The 20,160-nt window shown below is 36.0% G+C and overlaps 1 protein-coding gene across 3 annotated transcripts; it reads right to left on the reverse strand.

The window, feature by feature from the left end:
- Positions 1 to 380: 380 nt before the first annotated feature.
- On the reverse strand, positions 381 to 18,886 carry LOC104909051 (diacylglycerol O-acyltransferase 1A). 3 transcript variants are annotated; one of them, XM_010698235.4, is made up of 16 exons: positions 17,467 to 18,860; positions 13,062 to 13,142; positions 12,884 to 12,957; positions 12,700 to 12,775; positions 11,990 to 12,057; positions 11,301 to 11,424; positions 10,597 to 10,683; positions 9,510 to 9,611; positions 9,279 to 9,415; positions 7,586 to 7,667; positions 7,448 to 7,468; positions 6,700 to 6,762; positions 6,243 to 6,290; positions 5,202 to 5,264; positions 5,000 to 5,053; positions 381 to 1,002 (listed from the first exon to the last, which is right to left on the reverse strand). In XM_010698235.4, the coding sequence occupies exons 1-16, from the start codon at positions 17,836 to 17,838 to the stop codon at positions 898 to 900; spliced, it is 1,557 nt and encodes a 518-aa protein (XP_010696537.1). In that variant the 5' UTR covers positions 17,839 to 18,860; the 3' UTR covers positions 381 to 897. The 3 variants fall into 3 exon arrangements, with proteins under 3 accessions (XP_010696537.1, XP_057247277.1, XP_057247278.1); XM_057391294.1 differs by lacking the exon at positions 381 to 1,002 and having other exon boundaries at positions 5,000 to 5,102; positions 17,467 to 18,877; XM_057391295.1 differs by lacking the exons at positions 381 to 1,002; positions 5,000 to 5,053 and having other exon boundaries at positions 5,232 to 6,086; positions 17,467 to 18,886.
- Between the last annotated feature and the right edge of the window lie 1,274 nt (positions 18,887 to 20,160).

Below are 20,160 nucleotides of genomic sequence, written 5' to 3' on the forward strand. Positions count from 1 at the left end.
ATTTGAAAAAAAAAAATCATTGCTCATTCCATGGTGATGTTTGTATTTTTCTTCTTGAATTTTCATTCCCATCCAATACCACCTTGTTAGATGGTAATGAGTGATAATGAAATTAAGAATGAAATTGCTTCCCCGTGAAAAAAAAAACACAAACTTGAAGTTCGAAATTTCCTCCCCATGGAGATTTTAAGGTTGCTTCCCTGATAACCTACACTTAAAATTCAATCCCATTACCACAATCCATTAACGACTACCAAACGGTTGCTCACGACTTCCACACTGAATGATACCCATAGTTGGTTCATTCAACTCACAGATATATCGCTTTATTCAATCGACATAATACCAACACCAGTTGAATGAAAGAACAGAGTTATCACTTTAGCCAATAGCTTCATTCAATTTTCATTTCATTGGTAACTCGATTACAATGAACAGATAAAAATATGGAAGCTTTGAATCATCAATGACAAAATGTTATTGCCTGACTTCACTTTATTATCGTCACGACCCACGAACTGAAACTGGAAATAATGTAACGAGATCCAGAATCTTACAGGATACCTTCAGATAATTGATCAATTTGCACCAAATTGATCAAACTCCGAAAGGAAACAGAAACCAAAAGACATCATGTACAGTTTTCCCAGAAAGATTCTGATCCTAATTCAACGTTACATCTTTGAGTTTGTATCAACAAGGGTGTGTATAATTTCTGAGTCAAAATTACTCATACAGAAAATGAAGTCATTAAGTATGACTCACTTGGCATGAGGTACTCGCGTAGACCAGCATTTACATAGAATCTTGAAATGGAAAAACAGCTGCTGGTCTCTGCAGGTAGCATGAGCTGGTACACTTACTATGCAATTAATACCTTCTCTAAGCTAAAAAGCTTCATGCTAAATTGCCTTTGCGATTCATTAGATCATGGTAATAAAGAAGAACACACATTGGTTGACCAAATATGCTGAAGATGAACCAGAAGATCATATTTCCAAGCTGATAATGACACACATAAAGGAAGAGTCAGCACGCTGTGAGACACACCGAGGAAATCGCCCATTTTATAGATTTAAAATAGCAATTCATTATACATGATTCTAAATGCTGGCGATAATACTATAGGCATGTTTAAACCAACTATTAAAGTTTGCACCATATAAAGGCATCCAATCTAGTTCTCAAGTTCGTATATTTGCATCAGTTCACATTAATATTCTTAGTTACTTCACTAACCCATCACCCCTCCTATTTCCTCACACAATATCTCAATTTATTTCTTTTGTTAGCTCAGTTTTGCATCAGAACGTGTAAGCATTTAATTGGCTGATTCCAATTTGATGCTTACTGTTGGGTATATGGCGTGATATGAAGCTCATGGAGGTGTATGGGTGTGGAGATGAGGTTGCATAGAAGGAAAACGTTATTTGGGACATAAGGGTGACTTTGGATGCACATATCTTTCAATCTATAAATGATTTTGAGGTGATTCAAATTGGAGGTGATAGCTTGTTCCGAGAGCTTTCCAACAATAGGTCATATGTCCAATTCCGGTGAGAAACGAGAAAGTTATGACTGTTTTACGAAAAACTGACGAAACTGTTTCGTCTCGCCCGATCAGGTGCACCCGCACCTCTTCTACAGAGGATTTTTCACACATTGAGGCAGAAGACTCAGGTGCGCCCGCACCAGGGGCTAGTGCACCCGCACCTATCGAGAACGCGTTTTTTTTGCGGTTTTCTTTAGTTGGGGTATTAAATAGGTGCCCTAATTGCGTCATTAATGTATTCTTCATCTTTAAACACATACTTGAGAGAGAAAAAGCTTTAGAGAGAGTTCTTGAGTGTTTTTGTAATCTTTCTTGAATATTCATCGATTCCTAGTGCATATTCGTGGTTTTTCTCCCAGTTCTTGGATTTCCACGTAAAAGTTCTGGTGTGTTCTTTTCTGCTTTCTTATTTAATATTTTATTATTGTTTGCTATTATTTCTAGATTGATAGTCAATAGAACTTACAATGGTATCAAGAGCTAGGTTTGTTTATTGTCTAGATCTAGAATAATTAACAATGAGGATTCAAAGATTAGAATTGAGAAGTTTGATGGGACAGATTTTGGATATTGGAAGATGCAAATAGAAGACATCTTATATTAGAAAAATCTGTATCAACCTTTGTCTGAAAAGCCTGCTGAGGAGGTTAAGTGGAAGGTACTGGATAGGCAGGCACTAGCAGTGGTGCGTTTGACATTGGCTCGGACTGTGGCGTTCAATGTCAAGGATATCAAAACAACGACAGGATTAATCAAAGCACTGTCAGATATGTATGAGAAGCCATCTGCAATGAATAAGGTATATCTGATGCGTCGTTTGTTTATTTAGAGATGAATAATGGTAGTTCTGCTGCTGAACATATTAATGAATTTAATTCATTAATAAGTCAGTTATCTTCGGTTAATATTGTCTGAGGATGAAGTGAAAGCCCTAATTTTGTTGTCCTCCTTACCTACTGCATGGGAAACTGTAGTAACTGCTGTTAGTAATTCTTCTGGTAAAGAAAAATTGGTTTATGATGTTGTCCGTGATCTGATTTTGAGTGAGAGCATTCGAAGGAAGGAGAGTGGAGAATCATATGGAGCATAAGTAGAGGGAGGGGAAAAGGGAGGAACTTTCAGGGAAAATCGGAGTCAAAGGGGACCGGAGTAAGTCAAAAGGCAGGGCTAGTGTTACTTGTTGGGGGTGTGGTAATGAAGGACATTTAAAGAGAGATTGTCCTAAGAAAGTGAATGGGAAAGGGAAGAAGGTTCAAGAAAGTGATGATGAAGAAGATGCATCAACTAACTTGATTTCTGAGTACGATTCCGATGCTTTGATGGTAAGCATGGATGATCAGGAAGAGTTGGTTGGGTGCTTGGGATCATGGGTCTTGGATTCGGGTTCTTCTCATCATTCCTCACCATGCAAGGAGTTGTTTCGGAATTTCAAATCCGGAAAACTTGAAAAGGTCTATCTTGCGGATGGCAAGGCATGGAAGTCATGGGAAAGGTGATGTGAGTGTGAAACTCACTCATGGTGGCTCGTTGGAGTTGAAGAATGTCAAGTTTATCCCAAGGTTGAAGAAAACTTGATATCGGTAGCCCAACTTGCTACATCGGGTTACAAGGTTGTGTTTGATGGTGGTTCTTGGAAGATTGTCAAGGGAGCATGATCATAGCTCGTGGGACAAGGAGTGGAACACTTTACACCATGGGGAGCACAATAAAGGGGTCCGAATTGGGATGAGAACTTCATGTAAAGTGTCGTTTGGTCGGAAAACTATCGATAGTGGGCCAAGGGATGAGAACCGTGGTGAAGCGGTATCCCGTGGCAAATTGACCGGTAAGCGCACAAGGTGAAGGACGGCACACAAGCATGTTGTGCCGGAAATCCTAAGTGGAACAAAGGGGTATTGTTCGAGTGGGAGCAATGTGAGTTTGCTTTTAGAACAATGAGAAGCTTCTTTGGCTTAGGTGGTAATTGGTTTTATTGAAGTTTGATGAGACTTCAATGTGCTTCTTTGGTTGGAGAGGAAGTGATTATCTTCTTTAGTTGTAGAGGAAGGGATCTTCATTTGGTTGTGCTTGTCTCTAAGGTGATCCGACCTCGGGGTAGGAGGGTGTGTAGGTTCATGGAGTGATGGTGCAATGATTTGGAGGTTAGTATTAAGAATCAAAGTCGGTGTAGACTTTGATATCTTTTGTATTGGAGTTGGTGCAAACTTCAATGCTATTTTCTTTGGTGTAGAGGAGATGTGTTGTCATGGGATGCTTGAGGTATGTCATGGTTTGGACACGACTCGAGATTGCTTTTGCAGTGGGAGTTGTGTGTAGGATGATGAATGAGAGGATGATGAAGGTATGAAGTTTTCTTCACTTACACCTATCTCCAAGTGGGAGATTGTTGGGTATATGGCGTGATATGAAGCTCATGGAGGTGTATGGGTGTGGAGATGAGGTTGCGTAGAAGGAAAATGTTTTTTGGGACATAAGGGTGACTTTGGATGCACATATCTTTCAATCTATAAATGATTTTGAGGTGATTCAAATTGGAGGTGATAGCTTGTTCCGAGAGCTTTCCAACGATAGGTCATATGTCCAATTCCGGTGAGAAACGAGAAAGTTATGACTGTTTTACGAAGAACTGACGAAACTGTTTCGTCTCGCCCGGTCAGGTGCGCCCGCACCAAACAGTGGTGCGCCCGCACCTCTTCTACGGAGGATTTTTCACACATTAAGGCAGAAGATTCAGGTGCGCCCGCACCTATCGAGAACGCGCTTTTTTTTGCGGTTTTCTTTAGTGGGGGTATAAATAGGTGCCCTAACTGCGTCATTAATGTATTCTTCATCTTTAAACACATATTTGAGAGAAAAAAAACTTTAGAGAGAGTTCTTGAGTGCTTTTGTAATCTTTCTTGAATATTCATCGATTCCTAGTGCATATTCGTGGTTTTTCTCCCAGTTCTTGGGTTTCCCATAAAAGTTCTGGTGTTCTTTCATGCTTTCTTATTTGATATTCTATTATTGTTTGCTATTATTTTTAGATTGATAGTCAATAGAACTTACACTTACTGCCTCTCCACATTTCACAGGTAAGGTTGCACACCACATCTAATCCACTCAGCATTTCACCAATAATACTTGTTGATTGACGGTTTATACATCTTACTATCTTTACACTTCAAATAATATATTGATAAGTCACATCACAAAGAAATTTTACCCCCCTCCCCACCTCCGAAAGGGGCGAGTGCAGGGAGACACCAGGGGGAAAAACCTCATCATCTTTCTAAAACTTCGGTTTTCTTAAATTACTCAGCTTTTTCCTATTTGCATTCCAGATCTAGAGAGTTTTAAGGACAGCTTCTGTTTGTTTCAACTCAAAAATCAAATCCAGTAAAATACCAAACCCCTCACTCCCTGACACAAAAGATCCAGAAAACCAGTGAAGTGAGAGACACATACCATGGAGTTCTGGAACTTCCTTTGCAGGAAATTTGTAAGCAAAACCAAGGGAACCTGGTTTAGGAAATCAGTTCAGCACATTCAGCAAATAGTATGCACATTTCTTCACAAAAGTAGATAGGAGCAATAAGTTAGTCTTGCAAAGAAAAAACAAATAACAGAGGAGCAAGTACACCTTTGTGTCATTGACATCCCATCTTACCTGAAACATAATGCCCAGAAAAGCCCAAAGTTTGAAGATATGGCAAGGGACAGCAATGCATAGCTGCAAAAAAAAATTAAAATCAAATACAGACACAGCAGGAAAACAAGATTATAATATCAAGATCATGGTTTCTCAAGATACAAACTAGAGAGCTGGAAATGATTTAAGAAGAGAGAGTTCAAAGAAGTAGATGTAAATGCATATTCAGATCAAAAAAATCAAAAGATGCAACAGAGAAGCCCATATCTATAGCATTAAAATGTGAGCCTGTTAGATGTAACTTGATGTTTCGGCAAATGTCTTGACACAAAATTACCCACACAGCATTACTGATTCAGTCTTTATACCTTTCTCATAAGTAAACTGAGCCACACTTAATGCAGAAGGCTAATGACACGTCACTATCCTACTATTTTACTAGATATTAAATAACAACCACACTTCCTCACTTTTCTTATTTTTCGAACTTGGAACGTTGCCATGTGGGAGAAAGCCAGGGAGAGTAGTAAAATTATATTACTAGATAAAAGAGTAGGCCGAAACATTGGCATTTATATGGAATCCATAAGACTATAAGAGTACCTTGTCATGAGTACATCATTCATACAAAGTTCAAGCATGTCTTCTTCCCCTCAGCATTTTAATATTACTTTAGAAAGCAGTCTTAGTCTGAATTCATTTAGGATCTCTTAAAAAATTGTTCAGAGTCAATTTGTGCTTTCAGATCATAAATAGCAGGATTGCAAGTAGAAACTCCATTATAAGAAGTTTCAGAACTATTTCCAAGATTTGGAGTCCACTCAACAAGGTTCACGTCCAGATAGATGTCACAATGGTGGAGACCTCTTTCGATCAGCCAAAGAAGTTTTGAAAGATGAAGATCTAGCAGAAAGTGCTGTACCCAATTACTTTGCAATCAAAACATGCCAAAATTGAATCTTATCAAAGTATAAAAACTATCAGTCGTGTTTAAGACACTGTATACAAAAAAGATAAAAAAAAATGCAGAAAGATGCTCCAAGTAAATTTCTGAGATACCTCATGAAATATGGCAGATATGAGGAAAGCAATCAACACTGCAACTCCCTGGATAAAAACGAGACAGCATTAGAAACTCCAAATTGATAAATGACAAGACATGCAGAACAAATTCAATCACAACCCGAAAGACTTGGTCTGATAAGACCACATCTGCACTCAAGCAGCAAGACGCGCTATTTAACTTTCTATCTATATTATTTTTCAGATAAAAGAACTCATTATCTGGGTTAAGGGGGAAAGCATCTATTATAAGCCAACTGCTGATGACAGAATATAGGGACACAATGAAAGATAAACTCGCAAGTTATAATATACTGATGAAATATCAGATTGATGCCATATTCAGAGAAGACTTAAAGAAGCAACAACAACATCAATGTCAGAGCCTTAATCCCATTAAAGAAGCAGCCAGCAACTCATAGTTGAGAAAACTTAGTATAAGATAAGAAGATACCTTCGGTATTCCATTGCGCAAGCAAGGAAAGTATACATGGCGAACCATCCATTTATGTACAGGCTGTTCCAAAATTGATGTTAATGGATAAAAAAATAATAGGATCAAGTTGATAAATACATGAAGAAAGCAGTTTCAAAGTATATTTAGTACGAATGGGAGAAGCTCCAAGCAGCACTATATGCTTGGCAATATGTCGCAACCATGCAAATATTTGGGGGATGGAAGGAAAATGTTAAAAAGAAAGCAAGGAGGTGTCAACCATGCAAAAGGAGGACAACGTAATTAATCTACAAATTTAAATTAAGCGTCGCTTAGAAACTAAAACTAATTTACTAAAGTTAATTTGAACTAAACAACAGCCCATAGAAAAGGAACTTGAAAGGTTGATATTCACCAGCTCCATCCTACATTTGATATTGAAACATTGCAAGTTATGACTACAAGGTGTGGAGATACTTTAGCGGTGGGAATGTGGGATAATGTAATTGATTCTTTCTCTTTCAACTTCTCTAGTCCTCATTCCCTCTCTTCCCATCTCTTTTTCAATCTTATGATCTTATCCCTTCCTTGCCTCTTCTATAATACACTCCTCAATCTTCCAAATTACTTTTCTCAATCAACCTAATGTGGATAATGATCATGACCTGATTTAATTTGGTACTCAATTTTCTATTGAGCACCAAGCCGTGAGCAAAGTAATAACAAATTTAAACAGTCGGGTATGATGATTTAAGAGGAAACATACCATATTCCACATCCTCCAATACTGATGCATGTCATCAATTTCGCCAGCACATAAAAAAGAAACAAGGTGATCAGATTATTAGCAATAAGTCACATTAAAAGTAAGAGCTCTAGGTTTGTCTCATTAGCAGGAAACTACCTCTTCGAATGTTCTTGCATTCCACCAATCTTTGTAAAACTCACGGTCTCCAAACTTAAGAAGCTCAGCCAATATGTTCAACCTAATGTTGGAAAGACATACCCAAGTAACAATCATCATATAGTAATATAGAAATAGTGACTAGATCTAAAAATATGTTAAATTGTGACCGATCAATAAGAGGATCATTTATGGAAATTTGCATGAACTGAATCCAACATCAAGTGTCAAGTATCCAAACTTATATCTAGACCGAGTACCTAACATCAGCATTTTGAGGTGAAATAAAGGGTCTGAACCATAGAAAAAAATTGCGCATGCGGTCGCCATAGCGGTAACGGCCGCTTTATCACAAAAGCAACTTGTATTGGACGTATGGAACGGATCGCGGCGAATGCAACGTGAATTTTTTCAACGAATTCGCATATAAGGGATCTAATGTCATATTTGCAAATTTATAGTTTAAGTAGTATTTCTTCATCATAATATACGAAACAACTCAAATACATCCAAACTTAAATCCCCCCACTAATTTATTCTCCTTTCTTGAGTGTGCATGTTCTTTTTCTTACAATTTATGCTTTTTTTCACGTTAATTCTGTCAAAAGAACAGAACACTCTCGAGGCGAGAAGGACATGATTTTGTCATTGCGTTCTATAACGGGATTCTCGGGAAGATAACTCCCAAATCCATTACTAACAACCATTATGTAATGGAACGGCCGAGTTTTAATTGCATGGTCTGAACTCTGAACATAGCTGTTGTTGCTTAAGAAACAGCTCTAGAACACAAATTCTTCCTGCAACTTCATTTCATTGGATTGTAATTGCAATTATATATCCTTATCTACACAATCAGCAAGTTCAAACTACTTTTGTTTTTTGGTCTGAAAGAGCGATTAAGTGCAGTGATGTAGACAGGATTCAGGTTTTGAGTACCACACCTACAAGACTTTACCAACTAGGTTAGATGGTATCCAGACAAGTTCAAACTACTCAAGACACAAAGAATTTAACAAAGATAGCATGGAGCTCAGGAACCTAAACAGGGAGAACTTAACTTCACATTAAATGCTTTCTATATATAATGAAGGACGTATCGACAAACTGGAGCTTGAGTAATTAGTTATTAGCCTAAAAAGAGCATGAAGTCAAAACTTACTACGTGAACAGACACTTGAATAATTAGAAACACTATTTCGTTCTGCTTTCTCATGCAAGCTCTCTTTAAAACCATGTTTTAAAGATCAGCCGCTATGTATCTCTTTTTCAACTTGCAAAGGAACTTTCCACCTTGTAAAGGACTACTATAGATCAGCTGGTAGATACAGAGCCAATAAGCCTATATAGGACCGAATGACCGCAATAAAAATCTGACTGAACCACAATCCTTTACACAACACCAGAACAAAGTTAGCACAACTATTACTGTGATCATTACCAGAACCAGAATTTAGAACTATGCTTTGCAACAAAAACAGCATTTAATAGAAACAAAAGAAAAATGAAGTCTTAAGTTAGTACTTTTTGACAGCAAGAGTTGCTTCAACTTTCACTCTTAAGTCTTACAACAAACTTCTCTATTCAGCAAAATGGTCAACTATATGTGTAATTGTGTACGGCATGAATGTCCCACCCAATTTCCTCACATAAATGCAACATAACTTGGAAAATAATGTGTAGCATAACTCACCAGAGGTGGAAAAAGCAATAGAACATGCACAGCCACACGTACAAATTCGGGACTGAGAGCTTCAAAACTCTTTCTATTGCATACAACAAGTTTCCTTTCAGTGGATGCTGTGAATTTTGTACAATTGGATTGATATACTACAAGTATTCCAACCAAAAAAAAACTTATATCAAGATTGTATCTGGGATAGGAAGGAACAAGAAGATACTAATTACAATAGCATTGACTGACTTGCTCTACGATGAACCCCATTAATCCAGTAAATATCACCAATTTCAATACTTGTCGAGCCACCCATCCTTTTCGAATACATGCAGTATTAGGATAACTTGGCTGCAAAATAGAATGCAAAACTCAAAACATATAAGCACATTCAGCTAATGGCCAAGCTAACATAATTCATCACAGTGTGAAGAAGTCTTATATATGTGTGATATGCTTTGAGAAAAGACAAAGCTGCACATAGGCACTCTTAATTGACAAAAGGAAATTATAAGCATAGAACAGACAAATTGAACTCCTAGCATTGGCGTATGATCTTGCAGTATGACAAAGCATGCATAATCGACAAGTTTTGACGCATGATTGCATGAATGACATGCATCTACTGCCAAGATGCAGTTGAACAGGGAGTGCAAGAAAAAGCATTAAATGCACCCTCCTCTCTACACCTAAAGACACAGTTGGGAAGTATATTTCACAGGATACCAGAACTCTTCATGAAATTCACCGAAAAACACTTGGATAACTTTTCAAATTGAGAAGGAATCATAAAGCGCTAATGCAACTTGGAACATTTGAGACCGGATATATATTCCCTTATTTCACTATTATTTTCTGCGAAAGGTGTAGACATGTCATACCAGAAACATGGATAGATAATCAGAGAAAAGTTTGTTCACTGCCAAATTAATATACACATATTAAGTAGAAGACTGATAGACCTCAGAGATTATTGTAAGTCAACTATAAGTTCAGGCAAACACGTGCTCCTGTCCCAGCCAAATGTCATCCATACGGAAGAATGACACCCAAAACATCAACATTGACACCAATACTTTCCCAATGCCTTTAGAGGGGCTCCCCAACCCCAAGCCAAACTTCTTCTTCACAAGTATAACAGAGAGGTAGTTCCAAATGACTCAACCTTATGCACCATCCAATTGCTACTTTACAGTGAAGAAGTACACACAATTTAATGACACATTTCGATTTGGTCCATTAGAATCCAAAAGTCAAACAACAATGATTTTGTTGACTCAATTCAAAATGGACATAGAGGATGATGTTGCCATAGCATGAGAAAATTTCCACGCACCTGGTAACATAGCGTGGGAGCAACCATGAAGTACACCAAACTGTCGAAGTTGACATCATAAGGAAGTTCCATATCTAGTTCATCATCCTGAAACCAAACTGAAAAACTGGTAAGCAAAAACATAAACACTATATCACAGTGACATGATATATTTGTTTTCAGAATACAAATATCTTAATTGCAGGAAGCAAGTAAACTTCCCATAAGAATCAAAAGGACCTTGGAAAAAATATGAATACCAAAGGAATGAAGAAAACAACACAAGTACAGTTGGCTGCTTCAAGAACTACATGGAGAACTAAGATTGGAGATATGTAGGACCTCACAACCAAATACCAATAGCTAGTAGCCTTGTAGTCCAGGGGAGGTGTTGTCATTTGTTCGCATCATAAGGTAAACAATGATAGATATAGAAATAGAACTAGAATCACTTATTTGAGGCTGTGGAAGAAGATCTTATACCTTAATTTCCAAGCTAAGAGGTTGTTATGAGTGGATTTAGAGTATCTAGTTCAACTCGGTGGACTGCAAAGAGAAATACCTATGGCTCATTATAGTAGGAGAATAATCCTCATGTTGTTAATGTATGACAGGATAAATGTATAGGAGCCAAAGGACTAAACTTGGAGTGATACTTTATAGGTTATACCAAAGAAAAAAAGGAGAAAAAAGGGAAGAGAAGAAAATGGAACTCTTTCCATTACCTTAATAGATGCTTTGGCAATTGCTCTCATATCATAATTTGTATGTGCATATGATACCAACTTTAACCACATGGTGCAAGCAAAAAGCATCAATGTGACACCAAAAAGAACAGCAGAATCGCACCTGCAAAGATACTAGGTTTTTTCATTAGTTACTTCGGCCCACTTATGTCAATGAAATTTGAAAAAGTTGATAGAACTAAAAAAACATCACAAGTAAGAAATTTTCGCACACAACTGCACACCACTCCAACTGACAACTAATGACAATGACCACTAAGTACGAAAAACAAACAAAGCTTCCACCACTTTGGGTTTTGTCAGTGAACATATTTGTGTTCACGAATCAAAACAACATATTTGTGTTCACGAAGCAAAACAAGACTATTACAGCATTAAGGTAATAATAAGTAAGTACTGTCTCTGGTTTCTTTTAGTTGTACCATATTCACATATTCCACTTTCACATTCTTCCATTATTCATACATAAGGAAAAACATATTCATGTGGGATTTTGTAAAATTTGTCGCGTTATATGATTTTATAATATTTATAATACATAATTCAAAAAAATAATGATGCTCAAAGTTGTGCATTGGCAAATATGCCAAGGCCTTTGGGTACAACTGAAAGAAAAAGAGGTGGTATTAGATATATATATAAAAAAACAAAAGGTTTCAGGATCCAACCTGAGTATTACAAAAACTGGATACAAGATTGTAATTGTGGCAATCAATATATGAAGTAGGACAACCACCTGCACAGATGGTTACCAGATTAGCATGTTTTTGCAAAGTTTGAGATGGTTACAGCTTAAGATATTATAAAAGGAACCAGCTAATAGAATTACAATAGAAAAAAATCCACTTATCCAAAGAACAAGTAGAAAGAACTGTAAATCACGGTTTTATGAAGTTCATCATGGAGTTCAGCAAACATCTGAGCAAGCAAACTCAAATGAAGAAATTACAATCAAACAGCTTCCAGTTCCTATAACAGGTAATGTAGTTAAAAAAAAATACATTATTTTTCTTCTTCTCCTCTGTCACCTAGCCAATCAATCCAGGCTATCCTCCTATGTCAATTGTTTGTCAAATAACCCCACAGTGATCATCAGTAACACATCTAGTACTGAGCTTGAATACCAAAATGAATTGGTTATAATAGAGGCTACCAATAAGTGATAATCTAGTGAACAAGACCAACAATAGCCAAACAGGATTTGAGGTTCAAGGGAAGCCTGCAATGGAGATTAGAGTCTTCATCTAAACATCTAAACATCTAAATAGTTGAAATGGCAGCAAGCAAAGGTAGGATATGCGTGGGCGTGCTTTAAGAAAAGAGCCCAAATCACAATTTCGCATCTGGATGACAATGAAATAGGATTTAGATCACCTACCGGATCAGATATGCGCCTTCTTTGTGCCAACTTTTCTACGAAGAAAGCAGCCAATGGAAAAACTGGGAGAGAAAGACTGTAGTTTAAAACAATAGTAAAAGTAAGTGCATAAGCAAAGACAGGATCTGCATCCATGTAGCACACAGCTTGTCAGTAAAACGTATTGATAGTAAAAGATTCCTACCAGCACATGAAAAGAGGCCAATCCCTTAGTGACTTTGAGCTAAACCAGAAACCAGCTCTTATGAGCAAACCATACTGCAAATAGTCAATGAAACATCAATTATACTGCAGAACTGAAATGAAACTGGCTACTAAACAAAAGGGTAAGCAAAATCAAATGATGTTTGCTGCTACTTAACCTTCATGAGATTTTCAATGATAAGCCGGCTGTTCACAGCAACAAGTACCACTACACAAAGATTGAAGAGACCAGCATGACTCTGCAGCAAATCATATAATTAACAGTTAAGATCGCTGACTAAGATAGACAGCAATAAGATAATGATGCTTAGCATAGATAGTTGCAAGAAAATGTTGTCCATGGAATTATTAAAAACCAAGGACCCTTGATCTGAAGAAGTATCGGAAACCAAAGGAAAAAAGTAGTACAATAAAGCTATATGAATAAGATTATCTCCAGACCTGAATTTGAAAGATTGATCAACCAAAATTAGCAACAATTATTAACAGACCTATTGACATCTATACCAAAATCTACCACCTGTACTTTACTCGAGGCAGACTCTTTTTCTAGAAAACCAACCAACATGGAAAAATTGTGGCTCTTGATTTCAAGCTGATCTTTTTGACTTAGTGAAAATGTGGCTCTTGATTCAGAAATTAATCTTTTCAGCTTATTAAAATACAAACCGCAGCATTATTTCAATGCCACTACTGAGGCTCCTGACAAATAATTTATTACTTTGAATACCAAAGGAAACCCACTAACCAATAAATTCTTAATAAAGAAGTACATGGCATTCAGTGAGATATCTCATTTAACAATCATGGAACAATCATTTCCTGCGCGAAGCATTATCCGAATCATAACCATGTTAAGAAATATGGACCAGGATCATATGATAAGGCAAGACTAAAAGGAACTGTAAGCATGAGGGGTAAATGGGCCAAAGCACTGGTTTAGATCGATCATTGAATCCAGTAGGAGGGAAAGAAGGTGTTCCCCCTTTCTTTTCTTCAGGCATCATCTTTTGGGTAAGAAATAATCTCAGGTAAAAAAATTAAGATATATAATAGAGATCTATACATGGATCACAGATCAGCAAGTTGGCTCAGTAGCCTGTAAACCTGTCCATTTCCACGGACACAACAGATATTTATCATATATACAATTTTTTTCTTTTTAACTATAACATCCATAATTTATATGCATTGATAGTACTGGCTACACAAAGGGTAAACCAGTTTTCTGAGAATGACTGGTAGTAAATAGTAATAGACTGCATTGATCCTTTTTCCCTTTACCAGATCAGGGAATCAGCTGACCCTTTGGTCTCATTTCATCAAGAAATGTTATATTTATTTTGAAAAGAGATAATTGGAACTCTTTTAAAATCACTTTAACAGACATGCTCAAAATTATACGAGCCACCGTACCATAACCATAAGGGAAGGAGCAGTAAAACTGCAAATGCAGAACAGACTTCTGCTTTCTGGAAACAACAGCCTAATGCAGATGCAGAAATCTGGAGAACGCAAATCAATCGCCAAAAGGAACCAATTTCTCTATAGATAACGTTCTAGTAGCAAAAGCAATATATTGATAATTTGAAGGAGAACAAAAAACGGAATGAACTGAGTAAACAAGACCTGCACAAACTTTATAAGCATTTGTTTTTCATCTGAATCTTTCAGCAAATAATGTTGGTCACAGAAAATGTGATTAACTGTGTTCTCTGTTAGGCACTAGCTCTAGATATTAGTTCACCAAAAAAAAAGGTCTAGATATTAATGAAATCTCAATCTTTACGTATGGCTACTTGGCTACTTTCCTCTGTCAAGGACATAGGTTTCTTTTCCCATCCAAAGAGTATGTGAAGGATATCAATGACATGATTCGGAAAATATGTCAAAACATCAAAGAGCAAAAGACATTAAGGAACTTTATAACAAACAGAAGCATACAGTAACCGTCATAAAAGTACCAACAGTTGATGAAAAAGGGAAGGTTGTAAAAAAAAGTCCATAAATGACTGTCGTCCCCATGAATAGAATCTACCTCCAAATAACTTCTAGGAAACATAAAAGCGACTTAGCTTACCCTTGCAAATGCAGAGAATTTGATTAAATTACAAGAAAGAGAAGTCATCACGCCAGTAGCACAAGAGCTATTGCTTATATGGAAGCTATAAATGCAACCAATTTTATAAGTTTTTACAAAATACTACCTCCGGTCTTAATTAGTTTACCCGTGTTCCTTTTTGGGACATCCTTTATTAGTTTACCCATTTCTTTTGTTTCTATTTTTGGAATGGGACCACTAACTTTCCATCACACATACATTCAACTTTAACATAAAATAATAATTTATTTTTCTTTCTGTCCCACAATATTGTTTCTCCTAAAACTTTGTGCAAAAGAAACAGGTAAACTTAATAAAGACAAAAGGGAGTATTAGTAAATGTGGGGGTAATTTTAGATTATCCAGTAAACAAGTTAAAAATATCATAGATGATCATAGAATAGACCTTACAGGGGTTTGATTCTTATTCTAATTCTCACTATTTAAGGAAGTTAATAGGGTTATAGGGCTACTAACTGTATGGCCAATCATGGACATATGCCCTTTTCTTCTCGATTAATTTGATTCTTGCAAGTCGTAGATTTCTTCCATTATCCTTCAGGACATTTTTGTTAAAAACCGATCCAGATCTTACGATTCTACGATCCACAAGGAACTTTTCGATCCGGATCCTACATAAAATCTTAATTTGATAGGCTCTTTCGATCCTATCTAACTACCATAATTCACATGGAAGGATCATAAACTGCGATTCTACAATCCATTTCTATCATAAAATTTCACAAAATAATTCAAAATATTATCTCTCTCCTATTAGCTTTTGGTTACATGTTGCTCCAATCTTAGAGTATTGAACCACTATCACCATTTGAAAATCAAAAATGTCGTTATTAATGTGTGTGAAGTTCTAACATGAGTCTTTTAACCATATTATAGCATAATTTTCACTAATTTACCCTATATTTTAGGAGCTTACGATCCTATGATGCGATCCTACCAACCCTTACGATCCAAAGTAGGATCTCGATCCTGATAACATTGCTTCAGGATGAGTAGGGGTGAGCCTACGCTAGGGGTCTAACCTAGATTTAATTTCCTTTATATAGAAAAATGAAGTTTTTCAAAGATTGGATGATGTGTTGTTGCAATATCACATCAGATAGTCCTCTTTGCCGTACAAAACTTTCAAAAATATTGAGATTTATCTTGGTATTATCAATAGGGGAAAAGAGAGAGCCTCTATCGAACACATAGACTAGATCATTACGCCTTACATGCAGGTTAACACCAAAGTCTGAAGAGGATATTACAACTTTCATGCATATCCAAATCTTAATATCTAAGTACAATCCCCACATATCACTCAAACCACATAAACTCCACCCCTATGTTTCCTCTAAGAACCAGAGCCAAAGCTCATATACCTATGTTTCCTACAAGAACCAGATGTCAAAGCTCATATACACTAAATATCACGATTCAAGAATAACTTATCAACCTGATGGCTTGGAAATTGTTCAAATCCTTCGCAATTTTCTTTCAGTCTTCACTAAACAAGATTTCTTAGTAATAGAATTAATAATATCCTCCGGCTAGTAACTTCGACACATTCTTCCCGCCTTCCCGGTGGACTTGACTCTTTTACTGTTCATCCTCCATCTCAAAATGACTATTCCAATACTTACTTTTTCCCAATTTCAAATTCAGTTGCCAATTCAAACTAAAAAAAAAAACCTACTAATACATTATCTGATGTGAAATTATTCCACCATGTTCACTAACTATACAACCATTAGCCAGCCTTTTGCATTAATCAGTTTCCTGAAACTTTATCCTTTCGCGATTAGGACGATTACCACGGCAACAGCCATCAACGAAATTGCGCTACGGAGAACAGATGTATGCTTTTGCACCACATAATCAAATTTTGGAGTTGCATTGGCCAAAAGGTTAAAATAACTCCCAGTGCATGTTTCATGATCAAAACCTTTTATAGGCCAAATTAGTAGTCCATATAAATCTATGTATGATGAGAACCATACACACGATGAACATGATAGACTAGATTATAAAGACAAAGACCAATACCAATGAACATGTATCAACAGAGATGTACATATGTTCATTTGGTTGGGTTATCCATGTATTGATGTACATGTGTTCATTCGGCTTGTTATTCATGTACATTTGGCTTGTTATACATGTACATTTGGCTTGTTATCATTCGGCTCTATGTACTAGCATGTGCATCATTTAGGCGTTGCTTCTATAGAAACAAAAATACATTCACATTTTGGAGGCACATATTTAGTACCGAAATTCAACTGTCTTCACTAAAAACATGTATCACATTCATTACAGTTTTCACAATTAAAAAAAGAAAACACTATTCCAATTCAACTCACCAGAAAACAGTCAAAAGTCAACCAAATTGCATAATTTACAACAAAAATAAACAAAACCAACAATTAAGACTAAACTAAACAATTGAAAAAGCAAACCTGTCTGAAAATGGCGTCAGAGCTAAGAGGACTCTCCTTAACCTTCAAATGAGCGGGAGACGACGGTCGATACGAGTACCGAATCGCATTCTCAGAGTTTTGAGCTCCTCCACCATTGACAACTCTCTCTTCACCTTCACCTTCACCGCTCACATTTTCAGAATAAATCCGTTCATTATTATCAACAATCCTGTCAACATCACCGCCATTGGAGACATTCTTGAAATCCTCCAATTCTTCCGCCATTGAAGATGAAGATGTAGAAGCTTTACCATTACCAGCTGGTGCACTAATCGGTCGCCTACGAACGGATTCGCCATGATCAGTCGCCGTGGTAACACCGATCGTCTCAGGCGAATCCGAAATCGCCATAGAAGAAGAGCTCAGAATTCGCACAAAATTGTCAGAAATCTCATGCAAAGCTAAAAGTGATAAGATTTGTTGAATCGAAAATGGATAAAAATTGAATGAGATGAGAGATAAAGTTTGGGGAATATTTATGATGTGGTTAATTGTAGTATGAAATTAATAAGATGTTTGATGTTTGTAAAGAGGAAATTGAAATGATTCGTTAGATTGGGTGCTTAATGCTTTTGATGATGTTTGGAGGTGTTTCTTAGGATACTTGTTTTGTTTGGGAAAAAGGTAGGAGAGAGAAAATTGATGAAATCAGAAAGGGAGAGGTGTTGAAATTGAACACGAGTCGGAGACTGACAGAATGCACATTTCATATTTAAGCATTTAATCTCTCTGCCCACGTATGGGTGGAATGGGTCGGTGCACCATGAATATAAAATTTGAGCTTTTTTTTTTGTTTGTTTGTTTGCTTTCTTTTCCGACAAGTTTTTTTTTTTAGAAATTTAATGGGCATAAAAAGTTGTGTTATAAACCAAATTTGCTTTTGAGTGTTTGGTAAATGACGTTTTTATTGGCCTGTGGCTTTTTCTAGTTAAATAGTTGGAAAAATGGTGAATTGGTAATTTTTATAAAGCTGATTTTGAAAAATATATTTATTTACTATTTTATGTTGTCAAGAGAATCATGTGGGAGTTCAATGGTTGGAGCTCCCACCTCCTAACCTTGTGGTTGGGTGTTCGACTCTCAAGCCATTGTAAAGTAACATTGAGAAATGAATATCGGATTTTCTTCCTATTAGTTGTTTTTTGTTTAAGAGTGAAAACTTTGGTCATACTTTATGCATATGAAATAAAAATATTTATCATGCATGTACAATCTTTTAAATATATTTGAATTTTCTTTCAAAGTTTCATCTTTTTTTTTCCATTATACTAACCTTTGTTTATAAATAAGTGCAATAATTTGATTTTCCAACTTGCCAACCCACAACTTGTCTATTATATTTCCATTTATATTTGTAAAAGTTATAAAAAATTGATATTATTAAATATATTTATTTAACAAATACAACAATATTTTATATGATCATTTTTGTTTTGTTATTATATATAAGTAAAAAAAAATACAATCACAGTGAGATGTGTGAATAGTGCAAAAGTTAAAGTGTTGTACTTCAAAAAAAATCATGTTACTCCCTTTGTCCAAAAAAATGTTGCTACATTTGCTTTTTCACAGTTTACGAGATATAACTTCAAACACCAATATCTTGAGTTATATATATGAAAAAAAAAAAAATTATATATTTGGAAAATACAAATTGGTACGAATCAAATAAGATCCAACGTGACTATATATTTTTCTTATGTATATCAACTAAAAAACTGTCAAAGATACCAAGTGAATAATGCCAACGGTCAAAATATAGCAATATTTTTGAAACAAAGGGAGTTGAAATTATTAATGTCAAAAGATTTACACTTTTAAGAAGGTATAAAAGAAAATCAGAAAAATTTGATGTAGTACGAAAATAAACAACCGCGCTGGTGGCGTGAGTCGTTGACGTTGTTGCTTCACAAATTGTCTACATAACTACTAACTACCATTATCTTAAACATAGATTAATAATTTGTTAGTTTCATCATTCATGTAACAGCTTCAATCATAAATTCTGGTTCGGCATATTAGTAGTTCAGGTGACATCAACGACTCAAGTACTAAATATAGAGCTTCATTCACCTTGTTAATTAAAGTTTCTGGTCAACTTTGAAGACGTTTATCATTAAACAACTAGTTCAAGTACAAAATGTATATTAACACCGGACCCACCTACACATATAATCTTCATTTTATCTCGTAGCCTGGCTCTCGCTATCAAGTGGGAGTTTGGGACAAGGAGAACATAAGAACAAGGAAAAGGTTGAATATTCAGATTTCTAACTTCTTTAAGCAATTCCTACGTAACTTCACTTACAAATTACAAATTAGTGCTACTCCTATGAGGACCAACTAACCTGGCACAAGAAAAAATCTAAAATTTTGAAATTTAGAGATATAATTTTGATCACTAATATCTTTCATTATTATAAATTAGGAAATTGACAAATAATACGCTGAAAAAATATAATGATAGAATCTACGATTTTTCACCATATACCCCTGACAAATTTTTTTTGTACCGTATACCCTTTCAACTTTCCAAATTCATCATATACCCCTCACTTTTCAAAAAATACATTAACTTACCCTTTTGACTAACGGAAGGCTAACGCCGTTAGTCATTTAACCCTAATCCTCCCTTTAACCCTAATTAGCTACCCTAAACCAAACCCTAACCCT

The sequence above is a fragment of the Beta vulgaris genome, chromosome 8 (genome assembly GCF_026745355.1).
Source record: "Beta vulgaris subsp. vulgaris cultivar EL10 chromosome 8, EL10.2, whole genome shotgun sequence".
Taxonomy (NCBI): Eukaryota; Viridiplantae; Streptophyta; class Magnoliopsida; order Caryophyllales; family Amaranthaceae; genus Beta; species Beta vulgaris.

Coding starts and splice junctions, on each gene's coding strand:
- LOC104909051 (XM_010698235.4), bottom strand. CDS start 17,838: ATGGCGATTTCGGATTCGCCTGAGACGATCGGTGTTACCACGGCGACT. Junction 11,425..11,989: donor CCAGTTTTTGTAATACTCAG/GTTGGATCCTGA, acceptor GTATCTTTGCAG/GTGCGATTCTGCTGTTCTTT. Junction 6,763..7,447: donor ATTGGAGGATGTGGAATATG/GTATGTTTCCTC, acceptor ATTTTGGAACAG/CCTGTACATAAATGGATGGT.